Source organism: Sander vitreus, chromosome 15, assembly GCF_031162955.1.
Source record: "Sander vitreus isolate 19-12246 chromosome 15, sanVit1, whole genome shotgun sequence".
Classification (NCBI taxonomy): domain Eukaryota; kingdom Metazoa; phylum Chordata; class Actinopteri; order Perciformes; family Percidae; genus Sander; species Sander vitreus.
Window position 1 is genome coordinate 20,089,682 of NC_135869.1, and position 26,485 is coordinate 20,116,166.

At 40.9% G+C, this 26,485-nt stretch overlaps 1 protein-coding gene across 1 annotated transcript in view; it reads right to left on the reverse strand.

The window, feature by feature from the left end:
* fam20ca (FAM20C golgi associated secretory pathway kinase a) overlaps nt 1-26,212 on the reverse strand; it is a 34,292-nt gene extending 8,080 nt beyond the window's left edge. The window contains exons 1-3 of the mRNA XM_078269867.1: nt 24,794-26,212; nt 23,935-24,119; nt 20,787-20,865 (exon numbers count right to left, since the gene is read on the reverse strand). Coding sequence (XP_078125993.1) covers nt 20,787-20,865; nt 23,935-24,119; nt 24,794-25,344 — 815 coding nt within the window. The 5' untranslated portion in view covers nt 25,345-26,212. The remainder of the gene's footprint in view (nt 1-20,786; nt 20,866-23,934; nt 24,120-24,793) is intronic.
* Nucleotides 26,213-26,485: the final 273 nt, after the last annotated feature.

Genomic DNA, 26,485 nt, shown 5'->3' on the forward strand with positions numbered 1-26,485 from the left:
TAAGGCAATAGCAGGTTTGTGATGTGATGCAAGAACACACTCACTATGAAAAAAATCTAATAATTTCCCCTCACAGTTATGTACACACACACACACACACACACACACACACTATAAGCGAGTGTCCTTGATAATAAAAGGCTCTTTATCTGAAGTAGAGTGTGATTAGGCTACAGCAAACATACTGTATGTAGTTCAGCAGAATCGTCAGGAGTGTGTGTGTGTGTGTGTGTGTGTGTGTGTGTGTGTGTAGTGATGAAGCTGAACTGCTTGCCTATGTGGACGCAGTTTGTGCTGACTCTGCAGTTTTAATGCTCTTTAGCTTAGACGTGCACAGTGTAGGGTTATATTAGAGGGATGGGAGAGGAGGAGGGTGGGGGAACACAACAGCTGTGGCCCAGACTCTGCATACACACTCTTTTTTCATTTTGTGTGTGTCTATCTCTGGCACACACACACACACACACACACACACACACACACACACAATCTCGCAGCCAACCCGATGATACATATCTGTGCCAGAGAGAGGGCAGCAGAGTTAAACCAAGTAAAAGAAAACCAACGCGCTAACCACTAATGTGTCACCTTTTGGAATGAAATGTTCATGCTTACAGAAGTGTTACACTTAGCACATAGTGTGTTAACAAAAGCATACAGTACATGCTCCCACTAACCTACTGCTGTGCTGGCATCTTGCTACTGATGCAACATAGACAATGAGAGAGACAGACAGAGAGGGTGCATGGGAGATCTGTCATCTATTGATAATCCACAGCAGATTTTAGCCCCCCACTGACAGGTGTCTTTGTCTGTCTGGCCCTCTATCCTGTGTGTGTGTGTGTGTGTGTGTGTGTGTGTGTGTGTTTCCTAACCAATGTTTCCCACCATTAATGTTTAGAAAACAAATTTCACCAAAGTATACATCATTTTCCCTCCCTCTTGACACAAGAAAAGGAGCATTGCTGTGTGTGACACGCCGAGTGTCTTTTTTGCGTGCAAGGGTTTTGGGGAAAAGCAAGTGATTAGTGTGATACAGTATATTCAGGACACTCTTGGGTAAATGACACCTTGTAGAGTACGCACAACACCTCTCAAGGTGACAGACAGGTGGAAGGAAGAAGAACAGGATGAAAGATTGTGAGATCAAACCTGGTGATTTGTGTCAGAGGGTGCTTGTCTCTGAATCAGAGAGAGCAGAGGCAAAAAGTGTGAAGGCTGTGTGTGTGTGTGTGTGTGTGTGTGTACATGCTTGTGTTTACATCTGCAAACAGCAACATACTGTGAGAGTATATACATTTTGTGTGTATTCCTGACTCTGTGTCTGCTGATTGCTCTTTATTGTCCTCCATGCTTCCTTGCTTCCTCCAGCATCGGTACAGGAGAGAGATCTAAGAATCAGCTCAGGGCCCCAAGGTAGCTGTCATGATTGAATTTCAAATCAGTGTTCCACAAGTTGTGTTCTAGCCTCAGCTATTTTCAACACACAGGGTGAAGCGCCATCCGGAGAGAAAGGCAAGTTATCTGCATGTGTGGGAAGCAGTATGGGCGATATTATCATACAAATGCTGGGAAAAAGACTTGAGTTAAACAAGATGGTTGATGGTCTAAGTCAGTGCTTCAATTTCAAAGTTATTAGATACTCATGAGCTGGGAGAGAGTGTGGAATTGATATGAAGACGAAACAAGATTATCAGTGTTCTGCTGCTTGAAGTATTCAGTATGTGTGAGTGTAGAGGTGCAAATATCTATTGATTGATCTTTTATCAGAGTCGGGTGCCCTCGGGAGTCATACAGTTTCATTAATTATGTGTATTAAAGATATGTTTAATTGAAATTATAGCATATGCTTTTTACATTTAGGACCATCATGAAGGAAATGCACCATCCACTACATGTTGATAGGGATTGGTCCTTCATAGATAGTCACTGAGAATTCTCAATTCTGATTGGCTGGAAAGTGTGGATTAGCTTTTAGTAATGGCACAGTATATCTGGACACCTTAAACGCACAGGTTTGTTTGCAGTTCTAAATGAATGTGCCCTTATTATACTGTAGGTAAAAACGGCAACAGTGAGCTTAAGCTAACTAGCTCAGAGCTAGTGTAATTGTGTGACCACCACCAAGACCAACAACAACCGCAAAACAAGCATCCCTTGAGGTCTATTCATTTTAGAACCCAATGCAGGAGACGTCTCCTGCATTGGGTTCTAAAATGAATCCTTTAAACTCATACGTGTGCATTTGTAAGACAAATATTTACCATGCTTTCACCATGCCTGTGCACACTGTGACGATCAATCGTATCAAATGTGACATTTACATATCCAGGTTAATGTAGCTTAAGGCTTTATATAAAGACACATCTCACTTATTTCTTCTTTCCCAATTATCTCCAGTTCCTTCACTCATTCTGTCTGAGCTTCTGCCCATAATAAAACCTGCAGGCAAAAACAGAGACCTTAAATTCGGAATCTAAATGTACAGCTTTGAGGGAAGCTGCATAGCTACGGGATAGGTCACTATCCACCAGAGCTCTCCGGCAAGCCTTGAGATAGATGACAGAAACCATCTGAACTAGCGTAAATTGTGTCTGTGAGTATGTGCATGTGTGTGAAGTCATGTTGAGTCACGTTCAAGAGTCAAAGACAGAGAATGTGCCTATCCAACGGTCTCATCCGGCCAGATGGCTGGGAGTCCCTGTCTGTAGATGTCAGGGATCAGACCCCAGCTTATGGATCTGCAAAGCCCTGCTGCTCTCTAACTACCCACTATATATGCAGACTATACTGGATATACTGCTGGAAATAAATCACACAAAATACTATATGACTATTGACAAGTTGGGGATCAGGGACATAAACAGGAGCTCAACTTCAAAATGAACAATCATCATGACAATGCTCAAAATAATCATTGTCAGTGATTGGAAAACACTTTAATGCCCAGAGGGATTAGTGCACAAACAATAAAAGGCACATTAAGCGAACATAAGTTTTATCAAAATCCCTGCCCACACTTTCTCTCTGCTCGTTTTAGTCTGGAAAGGTTCAGCAAGCACTTTGCTTGGGAGAGACGTTATAATAGCTGACAGAGTTCTCTTTTTCATAGTAAGATATAAAAACATAAAAATGACTGCCTTGTGGTCGTATGCCAACCAGTAAAATGTGATCACTTCATTATAGTATCCTATTAGACATTTGTCTGAAATGTTGTCATAATTAATTTAATTCTTGAGTTATGGCCAATTTTTTTTTAATTTGAGGTCACAATGACCTTGACCTTTGACCACCAAAATGTAATCACTTCAACTTTGAGTCCAAGTGGACGTTTGTGCCAAATTTGAAGAAATTCTCTTCAGAGACATCGCATTCACAAGAAGGGACGGACAGACAACACAAAAACATAATGCCACGGCTCTCGCCGGCGCGGGGGCTTAGGACATTGTAACCTGTCCTGGAAATGTCAAATTCCTCTTCTCTATATAAATAAATAAGCTAAGCAATTGCACTTGTTACAGTATACAACTTACACCGAGCTCAAAGACATGTTTTAAGCCATTAAAATACTTATATAATAATTTGTGTCTAATATGGGTTTTACACAAATATTGTTTAATTAAAAAAATTTAACTAACAAACACAAGATGTCTCCCACTGGTTTCAAGTTTACAAATCACATTTGTTTAAGTTGCATACTGGACCTTGATTGGCTCTAAACTAGTTGTGACGTCACAAAATCCTGCTCGTATATCCATAGATTTAAAATGAACACAGAGAAACTTTCCCTTTTTCAGCAGCTGGATGTGAAAACATCCTTCTAGTGTCAAACTCTGCACAGACAGTATGTCATTATGCACAGTGAAGCTCAAACATCCAAGTGAATTAACAATCAGCAAAAAAATAAACAAGTGGAGGCTTTTAATTGTTGTTTATAAGGTGCAGGTTTTGCAAAACGCAGCAAGTCATGCCATCCTCTACACACTCTGATTGGTCCAGTGCTTCTCAGATCAGACTAAACTGTAGAGTGAATGTTGAATCTCAACTTACATATCATTGTGTAAACTGAGCTTTATGTAGTTTGGCTTTGCGAGGCTATTTAAGAAGTGTCTGGGATGTGAAGAGTCAGTGTGAAGTCCATTTGGCTAAAAGCGTTCAGTAATGTGGTCAGGATTTTCAGAAAATCCCAAATTCCTGGTCAACATGTAGGATTGTTATGTATAAAATACTATAATTCCCCAAGTTACAGCTATGCAGGCTGAATCTCACTTCCTTTGTCTCAGAGTCTACTCTGCTCTACATTCATTTTAAAACTATTTCTGAAATAGCTGCAATTTTTTCTTTTTTTCTCTGCTTGCCTTAATTGACTGATGTGACATATTCACTTGTTTCCCCTGAGCATGTGGCTCCATAGAGCATGGTGTTTAAAGGCTTGAAATCACTGTAAAGACCTGATGCAATGCTGAAGAATTATATCTGGGCTTTTGGGATCCCTTCCCTACAATGATCTTAACGGGCTCCCCGGAATCGTGAGCACACTTTGAATATGTATGAATAAAACTTGAAATCTTATTCGTATCACTGCATATTTTTTCATTTTCACAAAGCTGCATTTTAGTGAATGCTTTTCCCTTTCAAAATAAGTGTTGTGCTTGTTACTTGATAAGCATATTCACTGGTGGCTTTCATTAAGAAGTGCTACCAAATGGCAGCTTTCCGATTTCAAAAGACTAAATGTTTGATGACTCAACCGCTTTTCAATTGCATTTCATTCACTCAGAATAATCAGAAAATAGACTTCACTGCAGTTTTTGTGACATTACACAACAGCTTACTGTAACATCAGAAGGATTATTTTTTTCACAGCAACATCTTTCGGAGAATAAAATGATTATTTTAGTCGGTGTTATGAAAATTGACATTTTTCTTTTAAAAATAATAATTCACACGTTTTACATTACAGGTCTGTAGGCCAATGTACTTCTGGGTCACTTGGTCAACATGGAAATGACAACCATGGAGGGTTTCATACCAGTTTTATTTTGAGTTTGGCCTCAAATATAAAGACATTAAATCAGTTTGACATGAGAGGCCTCTGAAGAGGCAAAAGGGGACATTTGCGTTGCGTAACGTAACATTACTCCAGCCTGATGGACATTCATCAGACCAGCTTCGAGGGTACTGATGGATGTAAGCTAAATCCAGAGAACATGGACTCTGTGCGAGGAAAGAGGATTGGCGCTGGTTTGAAGGGAGTGTAATTAAGGCAAGGAAGGTGTCTCAGCAGACGGAGTAACTTCTCTAAAAGGGCTGAAATTCATTTGGCGCCTGGCCTCCTACAATAAAATGAAGCCATACAGCATTTGTATGAGTGGTTGCACTGATGTCTTGTCCAGTAAAGTCAAGGAGTGAGAGAGGATGGGAGAGAGAACGAGAAGGCATAAAATAACCACAAATTCCTTTAAAAATGAATTCCTTCACCAAGCTAAGAACTGAATGGACCTGACTTAGGACTGTGTGTCGCTTTAGCTCAAAGACCTCCACATAATACTATGCCAACCAACATGTAACATTTACTCCCATATGTGTGGCATGAGGTGAAAAAGAGTAATGCAAATACACAGAAAAGAGTGATTAAACAGTGGATTTTGATGGTGCAGCAACCTCCAGGTATGTGTATTTACTGTAGGTTCATATACTGGGATAATACTGCTGATTTCATTTATGCAATGTATCTGGAGTGTGTTCACTAAGGGGATTATATATGCTTGAAAGATGGGACAGGTCTTTATGCTTGTGGTTTGTCTCTCCCCTCTCTCCCACACTGTCACACACAACAAACAAAATGCATCGGTTTATCCTCAACAATCAGGAGCAACACAGAGCCACACTTGGTCATATTTACATATCCATCCACAGAGGATTAACTGCTTTCAATAGCACAAGTCTGAGGCAATCCTTCACAGGATGCGCAATTCATGACAGGCTTTGCACAGAATATGAACTATGAATTATGCAGAACATACACAAACATCAAGGGTATTCTTGGGTCAACAGCGATTAGATGTCAAAATGCGCAAGCTTGGGGATGTTTAGAACAATAAGCTTCAAAATGTGGCAGAGTGTGTTGACACTGCATACGGTGTTTCTCTCCTGCAGCTTTTCGCAGTATATTTGTCTACATAAATACCAATGCTGTACCTTGAACAGAATTTTTTAAGGCCAACCACCTGTTCCAAGAAAGTTCCCAAAATGTTTACATACTGAACATCCTAACCAGGCAACCTTCCATAAAAATTAGGTATTTCAACATTCACTGGGAATGAAAGAATGCTGTGGATTATTATTACCACACCCAACCACCCTAACATGTCACAAAGCGCATTCATGATGGAGGGCACTATGAACAGAGGAGCACAGTCCCTCAACGATCCATTCCAGCAGGAAATTCCTCCAGAAAGCCTCTGCCAGTTGTCTCAATCCCTCACAGCTCCAAAAGTAGAGAGTAGTAGAGGGAGGCAGGGATAATCAACAGCCAGATTCAAACTACATAATGTGGGAAAAAGGAAAAGGTGGTATCTACCTTGACACTTCTGTTTTTACAGATACAACAAAAGATCAACAATATCTGCAAAGGCCAACATCACTTCCATAATGAAAATAAACAGAATAGCACTCTGGGGATTTTAAGAGCTTTCTTGTATGTGTGTGTTTGTTTGTGTGTAAGTTTTTCTTTGCCTGCACACAAAATCAATGGGCATTACCAGGAGTCTTCATCTCACAGGGACTGAGTAACAAGCTCTGGTATTCAGCATGACATGTAAGCTGAAGCTGATGAGGAGGGGGAAAAAATCCCAGTCTGAACGTGTCAGTAAAATGCAGGGCTAGCGAAAAGTAGTCTCTCTACTTAGGCTGAGGAGGATTTGGGGGAAAGATACAAGAAAGCAGCTACACTTTCTCCTTTTAAGTCTGGATTCCTGCAGATTGACTGTCATCTGAAACACCACGGGTCAATAACGTGTTCAAGTTTGAACACACACATGGTTTGAAAAGCTGCTCTGTTTCTAGACGGCTGCATGTTTTCTCTTAGTCATAAAATACATTTAAGGTTATAAAAGGCTACAATAAATTTGTGGCCAGAGTGAAAATGCAATAATGTTCTTCTCTTGAGATAAAATTCAAAGCAGATTCCCTGCGTGGAAATTGGCAGACGAGTGGGTCAGAATGAGTGCTAAGGAAGAGGAGACTGGAATACCTGCCAAAACCATATAAATCATCCCTAAACTGAGAATATTTCCTGAGAGGCTTTGTAAGAAAGTCCATTCTCCGAGCTAGCCTGCGGTACAGGCCATTAACATTTATTTGATTATCACTAAGTAGTTGCTGAACAGCAAACACCAATTAGAGCAAATGATGTTAAATCCTGGGAAGCATTAATTACCCAGACCCCCCACTGCCCCAACACACATACACACACACACACACCCACCCTCAGCTAGGACATAGTATGGTTTGAGCCAAGAGAAGTTAATTGGATTGTGAGTAAGCATTTTGGACATCCATTATCTTTGCCCATCTGTGGGAGGGAATATCTTGAGGTGGCTCATCCAAAACAATCCTATTATGTTGACCCAAAGATAAGAAAAATGCACACACTTAAACTGAATGTGGACACACCGCAAAAGCAGATAAACCGTCAGATGCAAACACACACACTCATTTATTTTTGATTATCTCTAAAGACTTTACCCCTAATTAGTCCAATGTACGGCTTGTTAAAGCGCCATATTCCAGTAGCGCATGACTGATGACAGAATACCATTTGATTTAGAAGTGCTTTCTTTTGTTTTTAGCTACCTAATGAATGTTTATTAATTACCTGAGAAGCTTTGGGGTACACCGAGTGAAACCTAACAACATCAAACTCAAAAACTTTGATACCTCGACCAAAGAAAGCAATCAAAAGAGTCTTTCCAGAAAACTATTTTGTGGGCGAGGCACCCAAATCGAGGCACGGATGTTTGTGCTTTGCTTCTCCCACAGCTGAACTTTTCTATTTAGACCTGTCAACAGTCTTGTTGTGCTCGGTGGTTTGCGGTCAGAGGCCGTTTCCTAAATAGAAACCATCTATCAGAGGCTAAAGTGGTGGCTGAAAGATGTCATTTTGGTCATGAGTGGGTGATGGCGGTGAAGGAGGAAGTGGTGAAACCGCGGGAAAAACAGTTCCAAGGGTTACATTTATCCTTGTGTAATAGCTAAGTGGGATGGAAAGAGTCCAGTGCACTTGAGGGTAAATAAAGATAATTTGTATGTGAAAAGAATAAGGAGGATACTTAGGATGTCTAGAACCAGTGGTGGAATGTAACTAGTACATTTAATAAAGTACTGTACTTAAGTACAAATTTGAGGTACTTGTACTTTACTTGAGTCTTTTCTTTTCATGCCACTTTTTACTTCTACTCCATTACTTTTCAGAGAGAAATATTGTATTTTTTACTCCACTACAATAATCTGACGGCTTTAGTTACTAGTTACTTTACAAATCAAGATTTTTGCACACAAAACACAGTTGTTTATAAAATTCATGTTTCATTACACAGTACAGCTGAAATGATTAGCCGATTAAACAATTAGTTGATTGACAGAACTGTTTTGACGGTTTCCAGTTTCTAAAATGTGAGGATTTTTCTGCATTGAGTACTTTTACTTGTTATACTTTAAGTAAAGTTTCCTGATGATACATACTTATCAAAGATATCACTCTGAAAATGCATTACAGCACATTTTCTAGTGCGCTAAATAATGCTCACAATGAGAAGAAAGCAAATGGAACTGGCTCAAATGTAAAAAGGCAAGAATCCGAGAGGCAAGATATGCTTCACTATTCCTGGTTATACAGCGTATCACGAGGCACTGTCCATGCATCATCGTGTGACGGCTGCACTTTGTAATGTGACCTTTAATGTCGCTGCAGTTTGTGTCCCAATGCATCATCTTGTAATGATGATGTGTAGTTGGTGCATTGGTCCCCCTTGTGTATATACATCACAGAGGGAAACAATAACATGAACATTCTACAATGTATTTGTAATCCAATTCATTACACAACAAAAAACATTCAAAGTATTTTTGCACTGGATAGCATTATTTTTTTGTCTCACTAGCAGCATGGCTCTAGGCATGACAATATCAGGGTGTAGGTCACTTGGTCCCCCACTTTGTTCCATACGAAAATATCTTCACAGCTATTGGATGGATTGCCATGGAATTCTTGAACAGACATTTTTCGATCCCAGAGCATAAAGCCTACTGACTTCAGTGATCCCCTGACTTTTCATCTAGCGCCACCAGCCAGTTGATATATTTGTTTTTTTAGTAAAATGTCTGGAGAACTACTGGATACACTGCCATTCAATTTGGGGTCTTGCTATCCAAAGAAAGGTGCCAGAGGATGACTTTGGTGATCCTCTGACTTTCATCTAGTGCCACCAGCAGGTCAAAGATTTCACTACAAATACAGTATCTCAACACCTTCTACAATACATGAATTGACACACAATTGTGTACAGACAGTTATGGTTTCAGACCATGTATCCTGATGACTTCATTGATCCCGATTTTTCATCTAGCACCACTAGGTCGACGTTGTGGTTTTGAACTCTCAAATTAGAAGAACTCTTTTCCATTGGGACATTCAAGATGATGCTTGAAAATGTGTTACATAGAGACTGCCCTTGTTTTTAATAGCTCTTATTCACCTACATCAGTGATTCTCATTTGTTTTTATTGTTTATATGTATTGTCATTTTGTGATTGTTCCTTTCATTCATTTTTTACATATTGTAATTTGGGTAGTGTTTTATGATCAGATTACTTTTATGATCATATTATTTATTTGTACTCTAATGGTTTTATATTACTTTTTATTTGTGCTGTAATCACGGCATCATTGGAAAAGAGAGGGCTCTCAATGGCCCTCTCTGAATAAAGGTTTTAATAATAGCCATAAAATGTGTTAGACATTCATGACATTCATTCATTATTTCTTATTTATAAGCAATAAACTCACCTCAAGCCACATAGATGGAGCTGGCTGTCCACAATGTAAAATCAAAGAGAATCTGGTATTTTTATCTTTTCATACTAGTGTTGCTAGCCTCACCACCTGCCCACAGGTCCACTGGGGGGACAGCTGTTATTTGAGTCTGCGCCTGTCTGTGGATACATACAATCTCTGTCCAAATCTACTAATGCTGCTCTGTTATGACCCTAAAAGAGACATGTGGAGATTGTCTTTTCTTAGATGTAAAAAAAACAAATAATATCATACATCTGGGAACTGAAGATGAAAGTCTACTCTGTCCTTTGTTACATGTAACAATTAAATTATGATCAAGAGGAGGTGACACATGAAGACACACACGCACACACACGCACAACTTCATTTGTGAATCTCAGAGATTCCTAGCACTCCTTTTGTGAACAATCTTCCCAGCAGTAGCAGCACTGAATGAGAGTCTCCCTGCACCACCAGCACAGAGGCTCTTCTGTTTGCATCACTGCTGCCCAGAGCTGCAAAAAGGAGGGTGGGAGGGTAGGGTTGACCCAGGCAAGCCCCTGGATCAGGTGGCCCGGTGATATCAGACCTGGCCACTGCAGCCCCTCCTACATCCTGCCTTGACAATGGGCAAAGCCAGATAGAACCCTCCTCTGGTTTAATTGGTAGACAATGAATGCATTCTCCTCCCCTTCCACTGGCCTCTGTCAGGGGGATAGGGGAGTCGCATACAGCATAATTGCCACCATGCATGGGACAGGCTTAGACAAGCACGGGCCTGGCCCACAATGGATGTATTAACCTGTGCATGCTATCACAAAAGGCCCAAGTTACATAACCACAATGCTATCCCTCTTTCTCTCTGTCGAAGAACTGTTTCATTCATTCAGCCTGGAGAGAAATTCAGGTGGACTGTGATAGATCTACCTGGGAAAGGCCGTTACTTAATGACAGAGCTCAGTTGTAAGGGGTGGTGCAGTGCGTGTGGTCCCATTGTTAAGTAGCAACAGTTGATTTAGTGACAAAGTAAGAATGAAGCATGTGTGCTCTGTCATTTTCAGAGTGCTATAAGGAAAAAAAAAAAAAAAAAAAAAAGACTAATCCCCTTTTGGTCCGTCTAAGCCCAAACAATTATCTTTTGAGAACGACTAGAAAGGAAAAACATCAGGGCCATTGGCAAGATTTTATGTCACACAGAAAGTTGTTGTCTAACTTCTCAGGGTAAAATGCTAAAATGCAAGGTCTTAATCACAGATATTAAATTCACCAAAGCACTTAGATGACAATTATCTTCGTCAAAAACTCAATATAATGCAGCGTTCCTGTGTGCTCATCTAAGATAACCAACCATGGACATTTCATGTAGTTTCAGCAGATGACTCCTACTGAAGGTACACAAAATATCCCCTCCACAAGTCAAGGTTTGGCCTGCTTTCCTTGCCACATAAAAAGAAATACTTGTTTAAGATGTCTAGAATTCACCGCCTGGAGGGAAATGAATTTTCAGCATTCCAGAAAAATGCTGCAAAGACATTCCTAGCGGGAAGCTCAAGAATTCCCCCATACAGTATTTTAGACTATAATGATATGTTAGGATGGCTTAGCAACATAACCATGCAAAGCAGTGACAAAAACAGGGCCAGAAACCACAACAAGCATGCACAATTGCAAGAATGTGATTCACTTGGATGTGGTGAAACACAGAGGAGCACACACGCTCTGGTCCCAACCACAAATCCAAACCATGGACACAAATGCATAAAAACACAAACACCGGTCTGAGATTCACATATCAGGATCAAAACTTTTGCTTTGAAGAATTACCAGACTTCTTGATCTAGTCGTCAAATATCCATCTTTTCAGCCAACTGTATGTTACTGATTGATTGTAGGCAGAGAGTACTCACTTCTTGTACTCAAGTAGAAGTACAGATACTTGTGTTAAAAAATACTATGGTAAGAGTACTGATTTAACTTCTTTACTCAAGTAAAAGTAACAAAGTACAGGCTTGAAAAGTATAAAAGTAGCCTTGCGAATGACAACCATTTTTTATGCAAAGCTACCTGGACCACACAAATGTTACTAGAGTGCAAGCTGAGAAACTTCAGTGGACATGGAAAAAAAGCTCTTTATATGCCATTGCCTACATTTTAAATGGATGTCTGCCAATAGGCCTAAAACATCACATATACGATTATTGTGACAGAGACTGGGATTCCAGGTTAATACGATTCTGACTGAGTAGCAAGATATGAATTCAAATGTGATTCTGTGAGAGTTCACAGATCCAGTTTCTCTTGGGAATGTCTTGCTGCTTGTCTGCCGAATCTCTGGGATCTCCATTTTCAATCATGTCGCCGTCTGTACTACCATGTACTAACGTTACCATCATCAAGCCGCAATGATTTGCCGCGAATGAATGCCGCCGAATCGTCTTGTAGTGGTGCATCAAGTGCAACGTATATTCCCATCCAATTAGATTTAATTCAGTATTGATGACGCGAAAAATAATAACGGTAACTCCACTGAAATTATTTGAAACTAAATTAACGAGCCAATTTGTAAAATGTAAGTAGAAAGTACCAATATTCGTGTTAAAAATGTAAGGAGTAAAAGTAAAAAGTGAGCACAAAAATAAATAGTAAAGTAAATATATCTGAAAAATAATACGGTACAAAAAGAATCTACTTTATTTCAAAATATACACATACTTACACCCATGTTGATAACGTCTACCTATTCTGACTATTTAACAGTTTAAAAAGAATCACAAAGACTTAAAAAAATGCTCACTTATCCAAAATGTAAGTTAGAAGAATAGTTTGACATTTGGGCAATACGCCAATTTGCTTTCTTGGCAAGAGTTAGAAGATTGGTTAGCTTGGCTTAGCATGAAGACTGGAAACCGGCTCTGTCCAAAGGTAACACAATCTGCCTACCAGCACCTCTAAAGCTCACTAATCAAATTTGTATATCTCACATGTTTAAGATGAACAAAAAGCAAAGTGTAGAAACAACCTTTTGTGGTAATATAGAGTTCTTTAACAGACTTTTTCTTGAAAACGAGTAGCTCAAATCAAGCAATCTGATTGGTTCATAGCCGTGATTGGTTCATAGGTGTTAAGCCAAATACAGTAAGTGTGATAAAACTGCTCATATGTCTTGATCTATTGGAGTTCTAAATTGTTATAAATTATAGCAATGAAGGACCAAAACTATACAAACATGGATTTATTTGGTGGTCTGATTTAACACCAACATGATGTGGCACATTATTTTATAATAAGATGCGCCACAAGGTATAATTGCAAACGATTGGGGTCATTGCCCAGAACCACACACGCATACATAACCCATTATATCATCTCTAGCAACTCAGTCAGTTGGCCTGTAATCACATTACGATTAGGGTACTCACGGCTCTGCCACATTACACTGCGAGTGCATAAACAATTGTTAGACAGAGAAAGAAAATGGAGAGAATCTAAAAATACAGAGCAGAGAGGCGAGGGACAAGCCGAGGATAAGGACTGCCTCAGCGAATCAAACAAACAAAGTCCAAAAAGGAGCATGAACGGGAGGTGGAGACAGAGAGAGGGATGGACAGAGAGAAGGGAGGATGGGGGGAATGTTGACGAAAAAACACTACTTCCTCAGGAGCTGACCTAAAACATTCATGAGAGATGTCTTTATGTGAAGTGTGCGAGAGTGGGGAGTGTATGAGGGAAGTTTAAGGTTCAGAAGTCTAAAATAAGACAGTACTCTGTTTCAGTGTCTGTGTCAAAAAAGAAGAAGTGATTTGAGATGATACACAGCCCTGTTCACTGCCAGATGTCACACTACCGACCTCTCAAATCAAGAATAGACACTGAGCTGAGACACAGACAAGAGTTAGACACAGAAGCAAAGAGAAACATGAAAAGATGTAACTTATTTTGAGAACAGCCAGCAAATGGAATAGAAACAAGTCAGTGGTAATTGTGGACAGATGTGAATGATATACAATGACTGATTACAGAGGACTCAAATGCACACTTCAATGACAACACATAAAAGACAATAAGCAGAACACACAAATGATTGACACTTCAATTTAAACATTACACATTGAAATTCTGCAGTAGACTTCATAAGACTGACGCAAATTGTCAAGTGAAATAGTGTGTGTGTGCGCTCATATCTGGGCAGATGTGACAAACCACTGAATGCAGCTGGTTAAAACATTGCACTAATTAACCGGCTCATCTCACAGCCTACAAGGCCAATACATCACAGCGCCCACACACTGGACACACACACACACACACAGACACACACACACACACACACAGATATAGAACATATAAACACATGCAAACAACCCACACCTTTTGTTAAGCAACATCACAGTGTGAGAATTTCATTACGTGAGGTTGTTTACATGGATGCCCGAAATAGGAAAATTATAAATCATGTGTAAATTAGGGCAAAGGAAAAACAGTGAAAATGTACAGTACATACGTGGTAGAAAGCCATTCTAAGACTATTGACGTTACAACCGTATCAGCCTGAAGCTGGACGACACAAAACTCTAGAGTGAATAAAGGAAGCGAGAGGTCATGATGGGGATGAAAGAGGAGCATGTAAGGGGGGGAAAAAGAGAAATAAGGCTGTGTAAGATGAGCAATCCTCAGCCACATTAAGGCAGTTTGAAAACCAAATTAATTTTAAAGACCGGAGGAGGGAGTCGGTAGTGCCCAGAGCCTAAAGACGAGCTGCTGGGCCCGGGCCTCTCTGGCTGCCTGGCTGTGAGTACAAAGCTGCATGAGAAACAGATGTTGTGACACCGCAACACTCTCACTCTGGATGTGTGTATGTGGGTGAGTGTAAGAGAGATCGAGACAATAAAATGTAAAGGAGACGCAGAAGATAATGTTTGACAGCAGACATGATCTGTGCTTCGGATGTTTCTCTGTGTTGGAGTTCCCAAATAACAAAAGTTATTTCTGAAAAGAGCAAGTTACACTGCACTGAACATAAATTGTTAGGTATGCAATCGTCCAATATGGATGTAATTCCAAGAGATACTGGGCTGCTATACCACAAACTAACAAGATCAAAGATTTGGCCCTAATTAATCATGTCTGTTATAAAATAAATCATCCCTTTTTTCATCAAGTACTGAAAGTTCTGAAGTGTTTTAAAAAAAGAAAATCTAATTAAAAAGCTAGTCTTAGTCTACACTGTAAACCAAAGTAATGAGGTTCAATACTTTTTTATTCCTTTTTTAAATTAAAAAAAAATGCACTAATTGCATTCAAAATGTAGCCTTTTGAAATAAATAACTAGTTTCATAACATCACCAAGAAAAATTAAAGACTATCCCAAACACACTGCAAAAAACATTCCTATTAGATAAACATACTTCACTTCAAATTTACAGCCTCCTTCATCTCTGCAGACTCGTGAATAAACACACCTGCTCTCTACAGAATGTCATATTTCAGCAGCCAGGTCAGACCAATTGCTTGGCATCCTGATTTGCTCTGTCCCCTGCCACTTGATTGGTCTTGTGCGACACGACTCAATGGAGACCACTGTGAGGCCAATGCAATCTAATGCCAGGATGGCAGAGCAGGCTGAAAAACCTGAGGAGTCGCTCCCTGCTAAGCATCGTTTAACCAGAAAGACTGATAAAGCCACAGTTTACATACATTGAGAATGTATGTGAAAAGATAGATGTGACAAATCAGCTTTTTTATAATATGCAACATTAGGGTCAGAATCATCCCAGAAAACTATCATAATCTATAAGACGAGGATGTTAATGTAAAGATTTGACGTTTCATCACATTTAAAGTCTTTTTACATCTTTAAGGCTTTTTGACTTGTCACGGTTGAAATCATTAAGGAAGTGCTGAATGGTGAGCGGCCGGGAGTGATTGAGCTAGCTTTCTATTGTGTGTGCAGGCAGAGTGTGGGCTTGCAGTCATCACCGTCTGTGTAATATACCCACAGCTCTGAGTGAGCGGCTACAGCTGCGGCTTGGCTTGCTGCTCGCAAATATTCCAGTACCAGCAATGGGTGATGGAGGGTGCATGAACTCCGTAACCCCCACAGCGTCCTCTTTGCAGCTTGTGTGCATATGTACTGTAAGTGTGTGAGTGAGTCACAGCTGTGAGAACAGCTGTCGATAGTAACATGCTTCATCTGTGCACACATCCAAAGATGAGCTCAGACGGCACCTTTAAAAGTGTGTCTAACTTATGAGAGCCAGCACCATTCTTATCGCTCCCGTGGGAATTCTTTAGGGAAATGCTGCTGTAATAGCCAAATAACTACCAAAGAAGAAGAAAAACACTTAAACTGATTGTAAGATGTGAACGATTTCTTCTTTTCCTTGTTTTAGGTCTAAGATATTGAAAAAAAAGATGTCAGTTAAGAAATGATGATGTGAAGTGGATTTGTGTGTTCGTGCAGTGCATGCCATGTATGCATACATTTACAGTGTGCATGTTGTGTTATGTAATCATGCAGTACTCGTCAATGTAATGAGATGTTCAGGTTCCGAACAATAGGACTTGTCTGGATCAGGATGCATTGTATAAAGCTCCGTGTGATGGCTTTTTTCCGTAATGTGAGACCATTATCCTTTCATTGGGTTTCTATTCATGATTGTAACTGCTCGAAGAAAAAGACAGGGACAACTCAATCCGTGAACCAGCTTTTATTGTCATTTGGTCCACAAATTTTTGCATGTGGATCTGAAATCTCTATGCTTGAGGAAGATTAACTGGCAGTTCTCATCTACAGGAAATAATTGTAAGCATCAAGCTTATACCCTAAAGACCACAAGCCATCAAACACACACTATGAACAGCTTCGTTTCCTCCTGCACTTTACATGAATGCATGTAAATCAATAATAAAATCATCAATCTTTCATGATCAGATCAATAACCAGAGCGGTGAGAGGCTCTCTCCAGAGGAAATTAGATGGCTTTAGCCCTAATAGAATTCCCCATATATAGAGAGAGGATCCAAACAGCAATGTCAGTCATAACCCAACTGAGTTATGACTGATAGTAGATGTGATGAGGCCCTCAAATGTTCTTGTGGTTATGAAACAGCCTGCAGATGATGAAAACGAAGCAGCCTCTTGGGTGTTCACGGACAACCCCACAGGCTTTACTAGCGCTAAGAGCCCGAGCTTGTCAAAACTGATCTGGTTCATGCAGATGAGGACGTCTCCCGAGTCCCCGCGGTGCTAAAGGACTGGCATGTGTGCCCTATATATATATTCTAGAACCCTGTGCACTGATATAACAGCTCTGGGCATGACTAGAGCATGTACACAACAAACACGGACGATCAAAGTCATTTCTGCTATTTCTGCAATGCATAAACTATTTTGAACTGTGAGACTATCAACAATATCAAAGGGAGGGGGGCGGAAACAGGCTTGTCAAACAGCTTGTGATGGAGAAATTAATTATTTCTTTGCATATCTGAGGCTTACACCTCCTCATTCAATCCCTCAACCCTCCATCTGACAAATCCAATTAGCATGACATGAACATTGTGGTTCTGTCTACACACCACAGCCAGGATCTTGGCAGAAGATGGGTAGGATGGGGCACCAGGGACTTGAGCCAGACAGACACGGAGGCCTGGCAATGAAGGGTCTCCGCTCGGCCTGTAACCTGGCTCCAACTGGAAGTCCCAGTTCCTTGACAGGTTGGCAGTTCTAGCGGTTTCCTTGCCCTCTGGTCTATCCCTGCCTCTCATCTGTCTTCCAACACTAGCCCTCTCTCTCTTCACATGCAGCTTCCTTCCTTCCTCTCTATCCTCTACAGCCTTTAACTCACATCCTTCTGATAACCCCATCTTTGGTCCAAATGTAATCATTTTGTATATATGTTTGTTGACTAAAGGAAAGATTTTCTCATGGTGACACCACTATGATTCATCCACTTTTTACTCTTAGGTAGTCAAGTCATTATGGTTAGTGTAGAGGCAGTTTTGCATGGATTTACCTACTGTAATTTGCAATATCCATAACTGTGGAACTATATTTGTACATGTTTGATTGTCAGATTAAAATCCTTGGGAGGATCACAAACATTTTGCTGGCATAAAAATCAGAGGCGATCCATTTTTGTGGGGGGAAAACAAGACGTTGTGACCTAAAACATTTAACTAAATTGCAGTTTGAAAAACTACACAAGCATCTTCTAACCCGTTGTGGGCACCCGCTTTAAATCACCAAACAGAATCATAGAATTTTTCAGACAGATAAATCGGAGCTCCAAACTTTTTTCCCAGGGCTGTGCAGAGAAAACATCATGTGGAGGTGTCTGGCAAGCTGTCAGCTTGTGCAGTCTCCTGGCCCATGCCTGTGTACAGATTTGCATTCGGCTCAAAGAAAGCCTGAAACATCAAAACCTCTTTGAAGCACCACTTGATGCTGCATAATGGGACAGGTGAAGAAAAAAAAAATACTAATGCAACACAGCAACACTCTGAACTACAGTACCCAGAATGCACCACAGATCTTAAAATAAAAGTGGGACCCATCAATGCCATGATCGAAACAACAAAACCTCACGATATGCGTTGACAAAAGTAGAACAAAGGTTATCTTTCTACATTACTTCTCTCAGAAAACTGATATTTTTGTATTTCTGCTCTGGGACTTTTGTGTAATATCTGTAAACACTGGAGACAGATGATTGTGACAGTCAAAGCAAGGAGTTTTAATAAAGTATGACAGGCTAAATAAAGAGCTGCTGGAATCTGTAGCATGTAATTCATAAAACCGACATGTAATTACTGTCAAAACTGTTTCTGACAGCAACCAAGAAAGACCGTTTTACTTATATCTGTAAGAAATGAGCACTTTTCTTTTACATTTTACTGGACAGTGTTATGATTCCAAACCCTGCTAAGTTTATAACATAATTTAAGTTTTAAAATTAAACTCAGAGCGCGTACAATTCATTAATTTACTTTTTAGATTCTCAAACTCTGAACCTAAGGCTGCAATCTCGGCTTAAAGGTATATTGAAAAAATGTGGCAACAGGCATACTATTCAAATACTCAGATATAAAAGTAAAATTCATCATCTACCAATTGAAGAAGTCAAAAGCATTTCATAAGTTGACACACCCTTCACTCCTAAGGGACTCATTATCTGTGTTCTGCTTGACAAAACAGAATGAAACCTACATAATGCACGTATTATTATAAGATATTGCATGACTGCTGATGATGTATGACTTTCCCCTGATACTGTTAATACCACGTAATGATCAGAGCATCCTGGCCCGACCACACCTCACAACTCTCTCCTCCTCCTTTGACCCGTCCTGCCATCACACAGGACTCATGCATGCACACATATTGTCCATGTTGCCTAGAAGCGGCCCCTGAATGGCTAGTCCAGTCAAATATCTATTCAAACACACACAAACACAGAGTAATCTCCGTTCTTGTCAGATATGACTATGCCATTGATGCCTGCTGGGGGGTGCTGTTGAGTTGAAAGGTTTGCGTGTATGAAGGCTACAATAGATGCTCAGATTGCCACTGTTTGGACCATATTCTCTGCGGCTAATTTTGTAAACAACGCCTCATGATCTCATAATTCATCGACTGATTGACCTTGAAAGGACATGCCAAGTTAGGACACAGAAAATTGACTCATGTACCACTCTAAACTGCCACTGCTGCGGTGTTTGTGTATATATTAAGCTACAAAGTTCCATTCCATTCAGGTGAAGAGGAGCTGAATAAGGGATATAAACATTAAGTGAATGAACTTGAATAAATGTTGCAGCCTCTCCATAAATCATGCCCTGACGGTAAAAAGATATTCAGTAGCACCATTTCATCATTCATTTTCAAGCTGATATTGGACTCATGGGCCTGAATTCATTTTCCTTCCACTAATGTGGCTTTGGCTGGTATGGTAATGGGCTTGGTTCACTTGAAAAAAAAAAAAGAATCATCACAAACTATACCCATGCAGGCTGTTAGGATGTGACACACAGTTTACACGAGTATCAATCACTAGTTCTGCGAGAAAAACCCAAACACCCCCTCTGTCTGTCTCTCTCTCCCAGAATGGAATACGCTCCACTGAGGCTCTCATGTAGAAAAAAACATTCTGCATTTCTTAGCAATTAAACCAGGCTCCTGAGCAATAACTTCTGATTGCTGCCCAGTTGGACTGGACGCTGTTCATCTGCGTCTGCATGGGAATTCATTGGGCAAAACTTAGACAGCTGAGAGGGCGGGTATTTCTTTTTCATGTGCCTCGCGCCTTTGCTAGCATATACGTATGCCTCCCCAAAGACGTCTTGACGATGGCTCAATGCTCATTTTAATTAACACATAAGCCCATTGATGTTAATTAAAAAGCAGACAGAAAAAGATCACACAGAGGGGAGAGCTGTGTATCGGAACGCACCGAAAGATGCAGCGACAGTGCTTGGCACTTATTCAGATGAGATTTCCTGTAGCCCTCTTGAAACATGTGCATTACAAATGGGCGCATCAAACCAAGTGTAAGTGTCAAACAGATTTTTTATGTTAGTTATTTTAGGGGGAAATGCTAATTTGCTGAAATCTGAGCAATATGTTCAAAGCAGAGAAACTGCTTTTAGATGGGTACTTTAACAATGATCGTATCTGCGATACCCAATGGTGTAGTGTAATATGTAACTGTAGATTATCTGTGCTACTTACTTCATTGGCTTAAACAGAGCTTGTCCATAGTTCTGGAAAGTCATGATCAACTTCAGCTGGGTGCCCCCTGATTTCATGGCTGAGAGAAAAACAATCAAGATGTTAGATAAGTATTTGAAGCACACACACACACACACACACACACACACAAATATGCACAGCTGTTTCATTATTTGCCAATTTGGAGGACGCAATTTTGCATGACTGCATAATAGAGCTCTCACATCTGCTGACCAACTTGCCAGACACTGTACAATCAAAGTGCAATTGTGGCAGTTAGGAGTGACTGAGAGACAAAAGTGGCGTGAAAAGCATCTGCTGACAACTATGGCTAGTTCTGGGTTTGATGGACGAATGAAACTGGAAATTTGTCTGAGTGTAACAGACTGACTGTCTTTAAAACAGCATGTGTTTTGAAAAGACAACAAACGCACAGCAATTGAGTGAAAGAAGTCCACTCACTTTTAACACATGAAGTTCAAACTACAATTCAGCAGCGTATTATTATAGTATTATAGTGCAGTGTAGTGTTAAACTCTCAAAAACTACTTCTTCTCTCACTCCCACCAAACTGACCTCCTGTACCCAGGGAGAGGAGGCAGGGCACACATCTCTGACTATCATTCATGTCCACGGTGTCTCCCAGAGGCTGACTGTGAGCTTCCTGCCTGCCTCCGGCTCTAACAAAGAGGCCGCAAGGCCTGTCTAAATGCCTTGTGTTTCTGTCATAATGGACAGGCTTTCGGGGGATTTGCCCATTTATTACAGTGCATTAACTTGAGCAAATGACACAACACACAGCTTCACACAGCTTCTGCCTAACCCCAATATCAACATAACCCAAGCCTCCCCATTTACCGTGACTCATTTTCAAAAGCTTTTGTACATCCACTGTTGCACAAAGTACAACCTACGTAACTTTGCATAGGCGCCTGTTCTTCACAGTGCTTCACAGAGGATGGATATTGAGTGAAATCAAAACCAAAGAATGCACTGAGAGCATTAGGCCTAGACACACGTGCCAGATTTGATGCAGCCAGGTCAAGTAGATAGTGCCCTAGAGTAATCTTTAAACTTGGTACAGCTATACAGCGAGCCTAAAACCTTTGAGAGATTGCAAATGACTGGACTATGTTTTAATGCTGTGACCTTGAACCCATAAGCCACAATCCTCCAAAAAGGAGCTGACCTCAATTCTCTGCTCTGGACGTTTATAAAATGTTGTTTCTTATTGGAAACTACAAAAGGTAATCCCCTGGGAAAAGTAAAAAGCCCTGGCAAAGCTCAGCTGATTGTTTCTCTGGATTGTATCTGTGCTGACATGCAATCAGACAGGACTTGAACAACAGAACACAAACTTCAACCAGACATTCTTTTGATTCACCTAAAGGCCATCTGTCTCAGTATCTGTGCGTGAATGTATGTGTCTCTGTTGATCTAACCATCCATCTCTTGCTCTGTTTCTCAACAAATGAATCGATGTCATCGTTTCTAAATCTCGCCCACCACCATCAGATTCCCCTCCCCTCTTGTGCCATGATGATAAATCCACCCTGCTCTTACCTGTGCCACCTTACAGTACTGTGCGTATGATTTACGAGTCCAGCTGAAAACTGAACAAAAGGCCACAGAGAGACAAACAGAGGAGGGAGGGCAGCACTATTGCGCAGAAAAATGCTGAACAGGGAAACTTTCTAATGCCGTCTTGGTTTTGTAATTATAGTGAAACAGATAGGTAGTAAGTGTGTGCACCAATTACGGTGCACAAAAGCTGTAATGCATGCTTCCAGGTACACACACACACACACACAGCACTTTTCAGAATACAGACAGTGTTTTTATAGGTGTGTCTGTCTGGGCACAGATTGATGGTTTATATATTATAAACAGAGGGGACCAAAAACACACAAACTACTATGTGTAGGCTGAGGTGTGTAGCATGAGTGATGAATGACTGAGCTGCCTGAGGGACTCGTAACAATAAGACAGTGGAGACAGTGTCAATGAGAAATACAATGCACAGGGAGACAGAGATAACAACATGCGCCAGTGAAGGATATTTTGGTATTCACTGTCCAGTTTGTATAAAGCCACAATAGCAAAAATGACAACACCTCTTTCACAGAGGAGATTTTGCCATGGTGGCATCATGATCATTTAAAAAAAACTACAATGAAGTACATTTATTTAGTACATTTAGTGTATCATTTACAGCAAAAACAGTGGAGAAAAATACAAATCAGTCTTATAACAGACCGGTCTCTTACAAAAAAAACACAGACAGCAGTCAAATAATGTACAGAAAAGACTTATTTTTAATGTTATTTTTAATGGCACCTTGACATATTTACTTTTTTTCACAAGATTTTTCAAAGCTGGTCTTAATGCTCAAGTTTGTTTAGTAGCTATGTGTGAAGTTATTTAGGCATGCATCATCCTTTCCTACCCATCTGTTAACCCATCCTTACTTTCAATTTAGTAACAGCGCATGTTCGCCTTCAAAAGTTGCGATTGATCAGGTGAAATGAAATGCAGGTGGGACCTTTATGGGATATGTGTACTTTATATAATTTTAGCAGCTGTAACACGCCTTAACCAACATGCTGGCTAAAGCACACATGCTCTCACACACCGAAACACCCACATTATTTGATAAACATGGATTGTTAGAATCTACATTAAGCTCCTAAGAGAAAAGGTGGCTGAACACAGACTCGCACACATAAGCAGAAATGCAGATAAGGACCATATGTGTGTCATTGTGGCCTCCTTCTCACACACATGCGCACTTTATGCACAGGAAGTCAGGTGCACACACCTCACTCTTTGGGGCTTAACCAGTTTGGGTTTCTGATGGCTTGATACAGCTCCCAAGACTTAATTTAGGTTTATTTTTTATTGTATTTACCCAACAGAACTGCACTTTTGCCAGGGTGGAAAAGCATCTGAAGTTGCATTTTGTCACAGGATAGTAAAACTTTTCATTAAGACACATTACTGTAATAAAAATATTTTAGGTGGGCTACCAGTTCTTCAACCTACAGTTAACCAGAATAAATTGGCCCAATACTTCAGCCTAACTTATAGACTGACATATACACACTTACAAACACACACACCTTGGTTACATAGCTTTTCCGTGACTTACCCACGCTGGTTATCCTCTGTGTGACCAGGTCCTTTAGTAGTGCGTCCAGCACAAGACTGTGCCTGGAGTACAGCTCGTAGCGGTTGATGCCAATGTGGAAACGTAACCAGTTGGGGTACGATTCTGCTGTCACCTCTCCAGTTGGAGAGAACTCCTCCTCCTCTGCATTCCCCTCCTCATTGTGCCTGAAAAACAGGGAGAGGAGATGAGGTTTAAGAAGAAGTTGTGGTGTAAGCATATTCCTGTTCAGATTATTTGTATTAGTCTATGTAATTGATGGTTACAGTCTCTTAGACCAACTGTATCAGACAAAATGATGAAGGAATTAATCATAAATGTGTTACTATTGAGGCTATAATGCAGTTTTATTTATATATATATAAAAATATATATAAAAACAAGCAGGATGGTAACTCATATGACATGGGAATAGGAGAGATGAGATTGTTCAGCAGATGCATGAGGGGACATTATACTGGAGGCAGAGAAAACTGACTGGATGGATGGAAGAACCTGTCTGCTGGTCGATTTGATTTAAACAGACAGACATACATGTGCACAGGCAGATATCTCATGATGTGTATGCCTGCATGGGCATTATGCAAATTAGTTGCAAATTGGACAAACATTAGAAAGCAAGAGAGCTAATTGAATTCAACTACTTCAATGTAGATAACAAGGCTACTTAAAGCCTATATTTCTTTATTAAGCAAACATGTACTATCCCCTCAGGTACTTCTACTCCCTTACTTGCAACACATCAACCTTCCCATCAACAGTCAAATATGTTTTACAACCGGCTGAATGATCACTGTGCCACTTGTAACCCTTTAAGTTGAACAAATTCCCATCAGCTTACCATACTTGGTTCCCTGTTGCTCTGGGATAAAACCTGATGTCAGTGTTGACGTTAAACAAAGTGTCATCGTCCGTGAGGAAAGGAAGGTCAACCTTGTATAAAGGATGCTCAAATAGAGCCGAGAGTCGGGAGACGCCGTGGGCAGGGACGGTCCGACCCCCGCTGGCGTCTCCGATGAGCGGCTTGTGGTCTTCCGCCTTCCCCGCCGACGGTTTCATCCGCTTGAAGGACTCCGCTCTGTCCCCGGCTGCTGTGATCTTTTCCAGGGAATGCGATGTGAGGTTGGAGCTCGGCTCGTTGCTGAAATCCTGCAGGATTCTCAGCGTGTGCTTGTTAGGCCAGCCCGCTTCAGCCGCCGACCTGGCGCGCTGCTTCCCCCAGCCCTGCGCCTCCCCGGCCGGGTGGTGAGCGCACTGACAGCCGCCGTCCCCGCTGTCCGCTCCCGCCGCCCGCTTCTCTAGTTTCGGTAACAAGTCTATCATGATGTGCATGGTGCACGCTACCAAAAAAACCATAAGTATCAACACTCTGAATTTACGAAACAATATCATATTTATATTATTTTTTCTTTACGCAGAGTAAGCTTTAAGCGCAGCGCACCTTACGGCACCGACATTGATGTCCAACACTGTTATGCGATGACAAAGCAGCGAGGTTGGCTTGGAGATTTACTGTGATCATTGCACACATAATGCGCGTCAGCCTATGTTAGGAACTCCATGATGTGCTCAGTCTTTATTTTTTTAATTTATATAGATCTTTTTTTTCTTCTTTTTACAATAGTCCAAATTCTTCATTCCCAGACAAACAGGTGGACTGAAGGACACATTGCGAGCTCTGGACACTTCACTGGCAGCGACTCAAGAAGTGCTCTTATTTCATTGCCTTGTTGAACAGGATACAGTGTCAGGAGGACGGACCACCAAATAAATCGTTAAGAAGGAGGAGGGATGGTCCTGTTAAAAGCGCCGATATTCTTCCTCAAATCTGCTTCCTTGTATTGCTGCCAGCACGAAGTGAGATGTCAAATGTGTCATAACTGGGGAAAAAAGTAATGGGAGAGATTGCTCTAGTCCACAAAAACATGGCCTTCCTTGTATTTAGGATACATTGATAATTAAAAAGGAAATTCCATTAAACAAAAGAGACAGGTGATCCGCCGAGATGCTTGGATGCTGTCCCGTTCCTGATGTCTGCGAGCCTCGTTGAAGTCAAATCAGAGACTGGCTGGCAGGTGCAGGGATCCTGGTTGTCATTTGTCCCCCCCACAACCACCTTTACACCGCCTTGTCTTCCTTCCAAGTGTTCATCCCAGGGTGGGTGTGTTAAATATTATGATCGGAGCCCTCTGAGCCCAGCCTCGGTGGCGTCATGACGAAGAGGTTGGCTGCGTCTGCACATACAAGTACTGTAGTGACATGAAAGGCGAGCTTCATAGGAGGAAAAGCTGTGGACTGAAATCCTTTTGAGGCTGCAATTCCACTGTACGCAGCCAGAGGGCGAACATTGCTGGCTATGTAATATATCATCTGAAGGATAATGTGATGTATCCCTACTGAACGCCATTCTTCAAAGTGCTTAAGCCATTTTTGTTTTTAAAGTGGGCTCTGGGGGGCCTGATGGGTCCTTGAGGATGAGCCAAGGGGTCACCGGCAAAACCAGAAATCATTGAAATTCACCGATACTTATGAA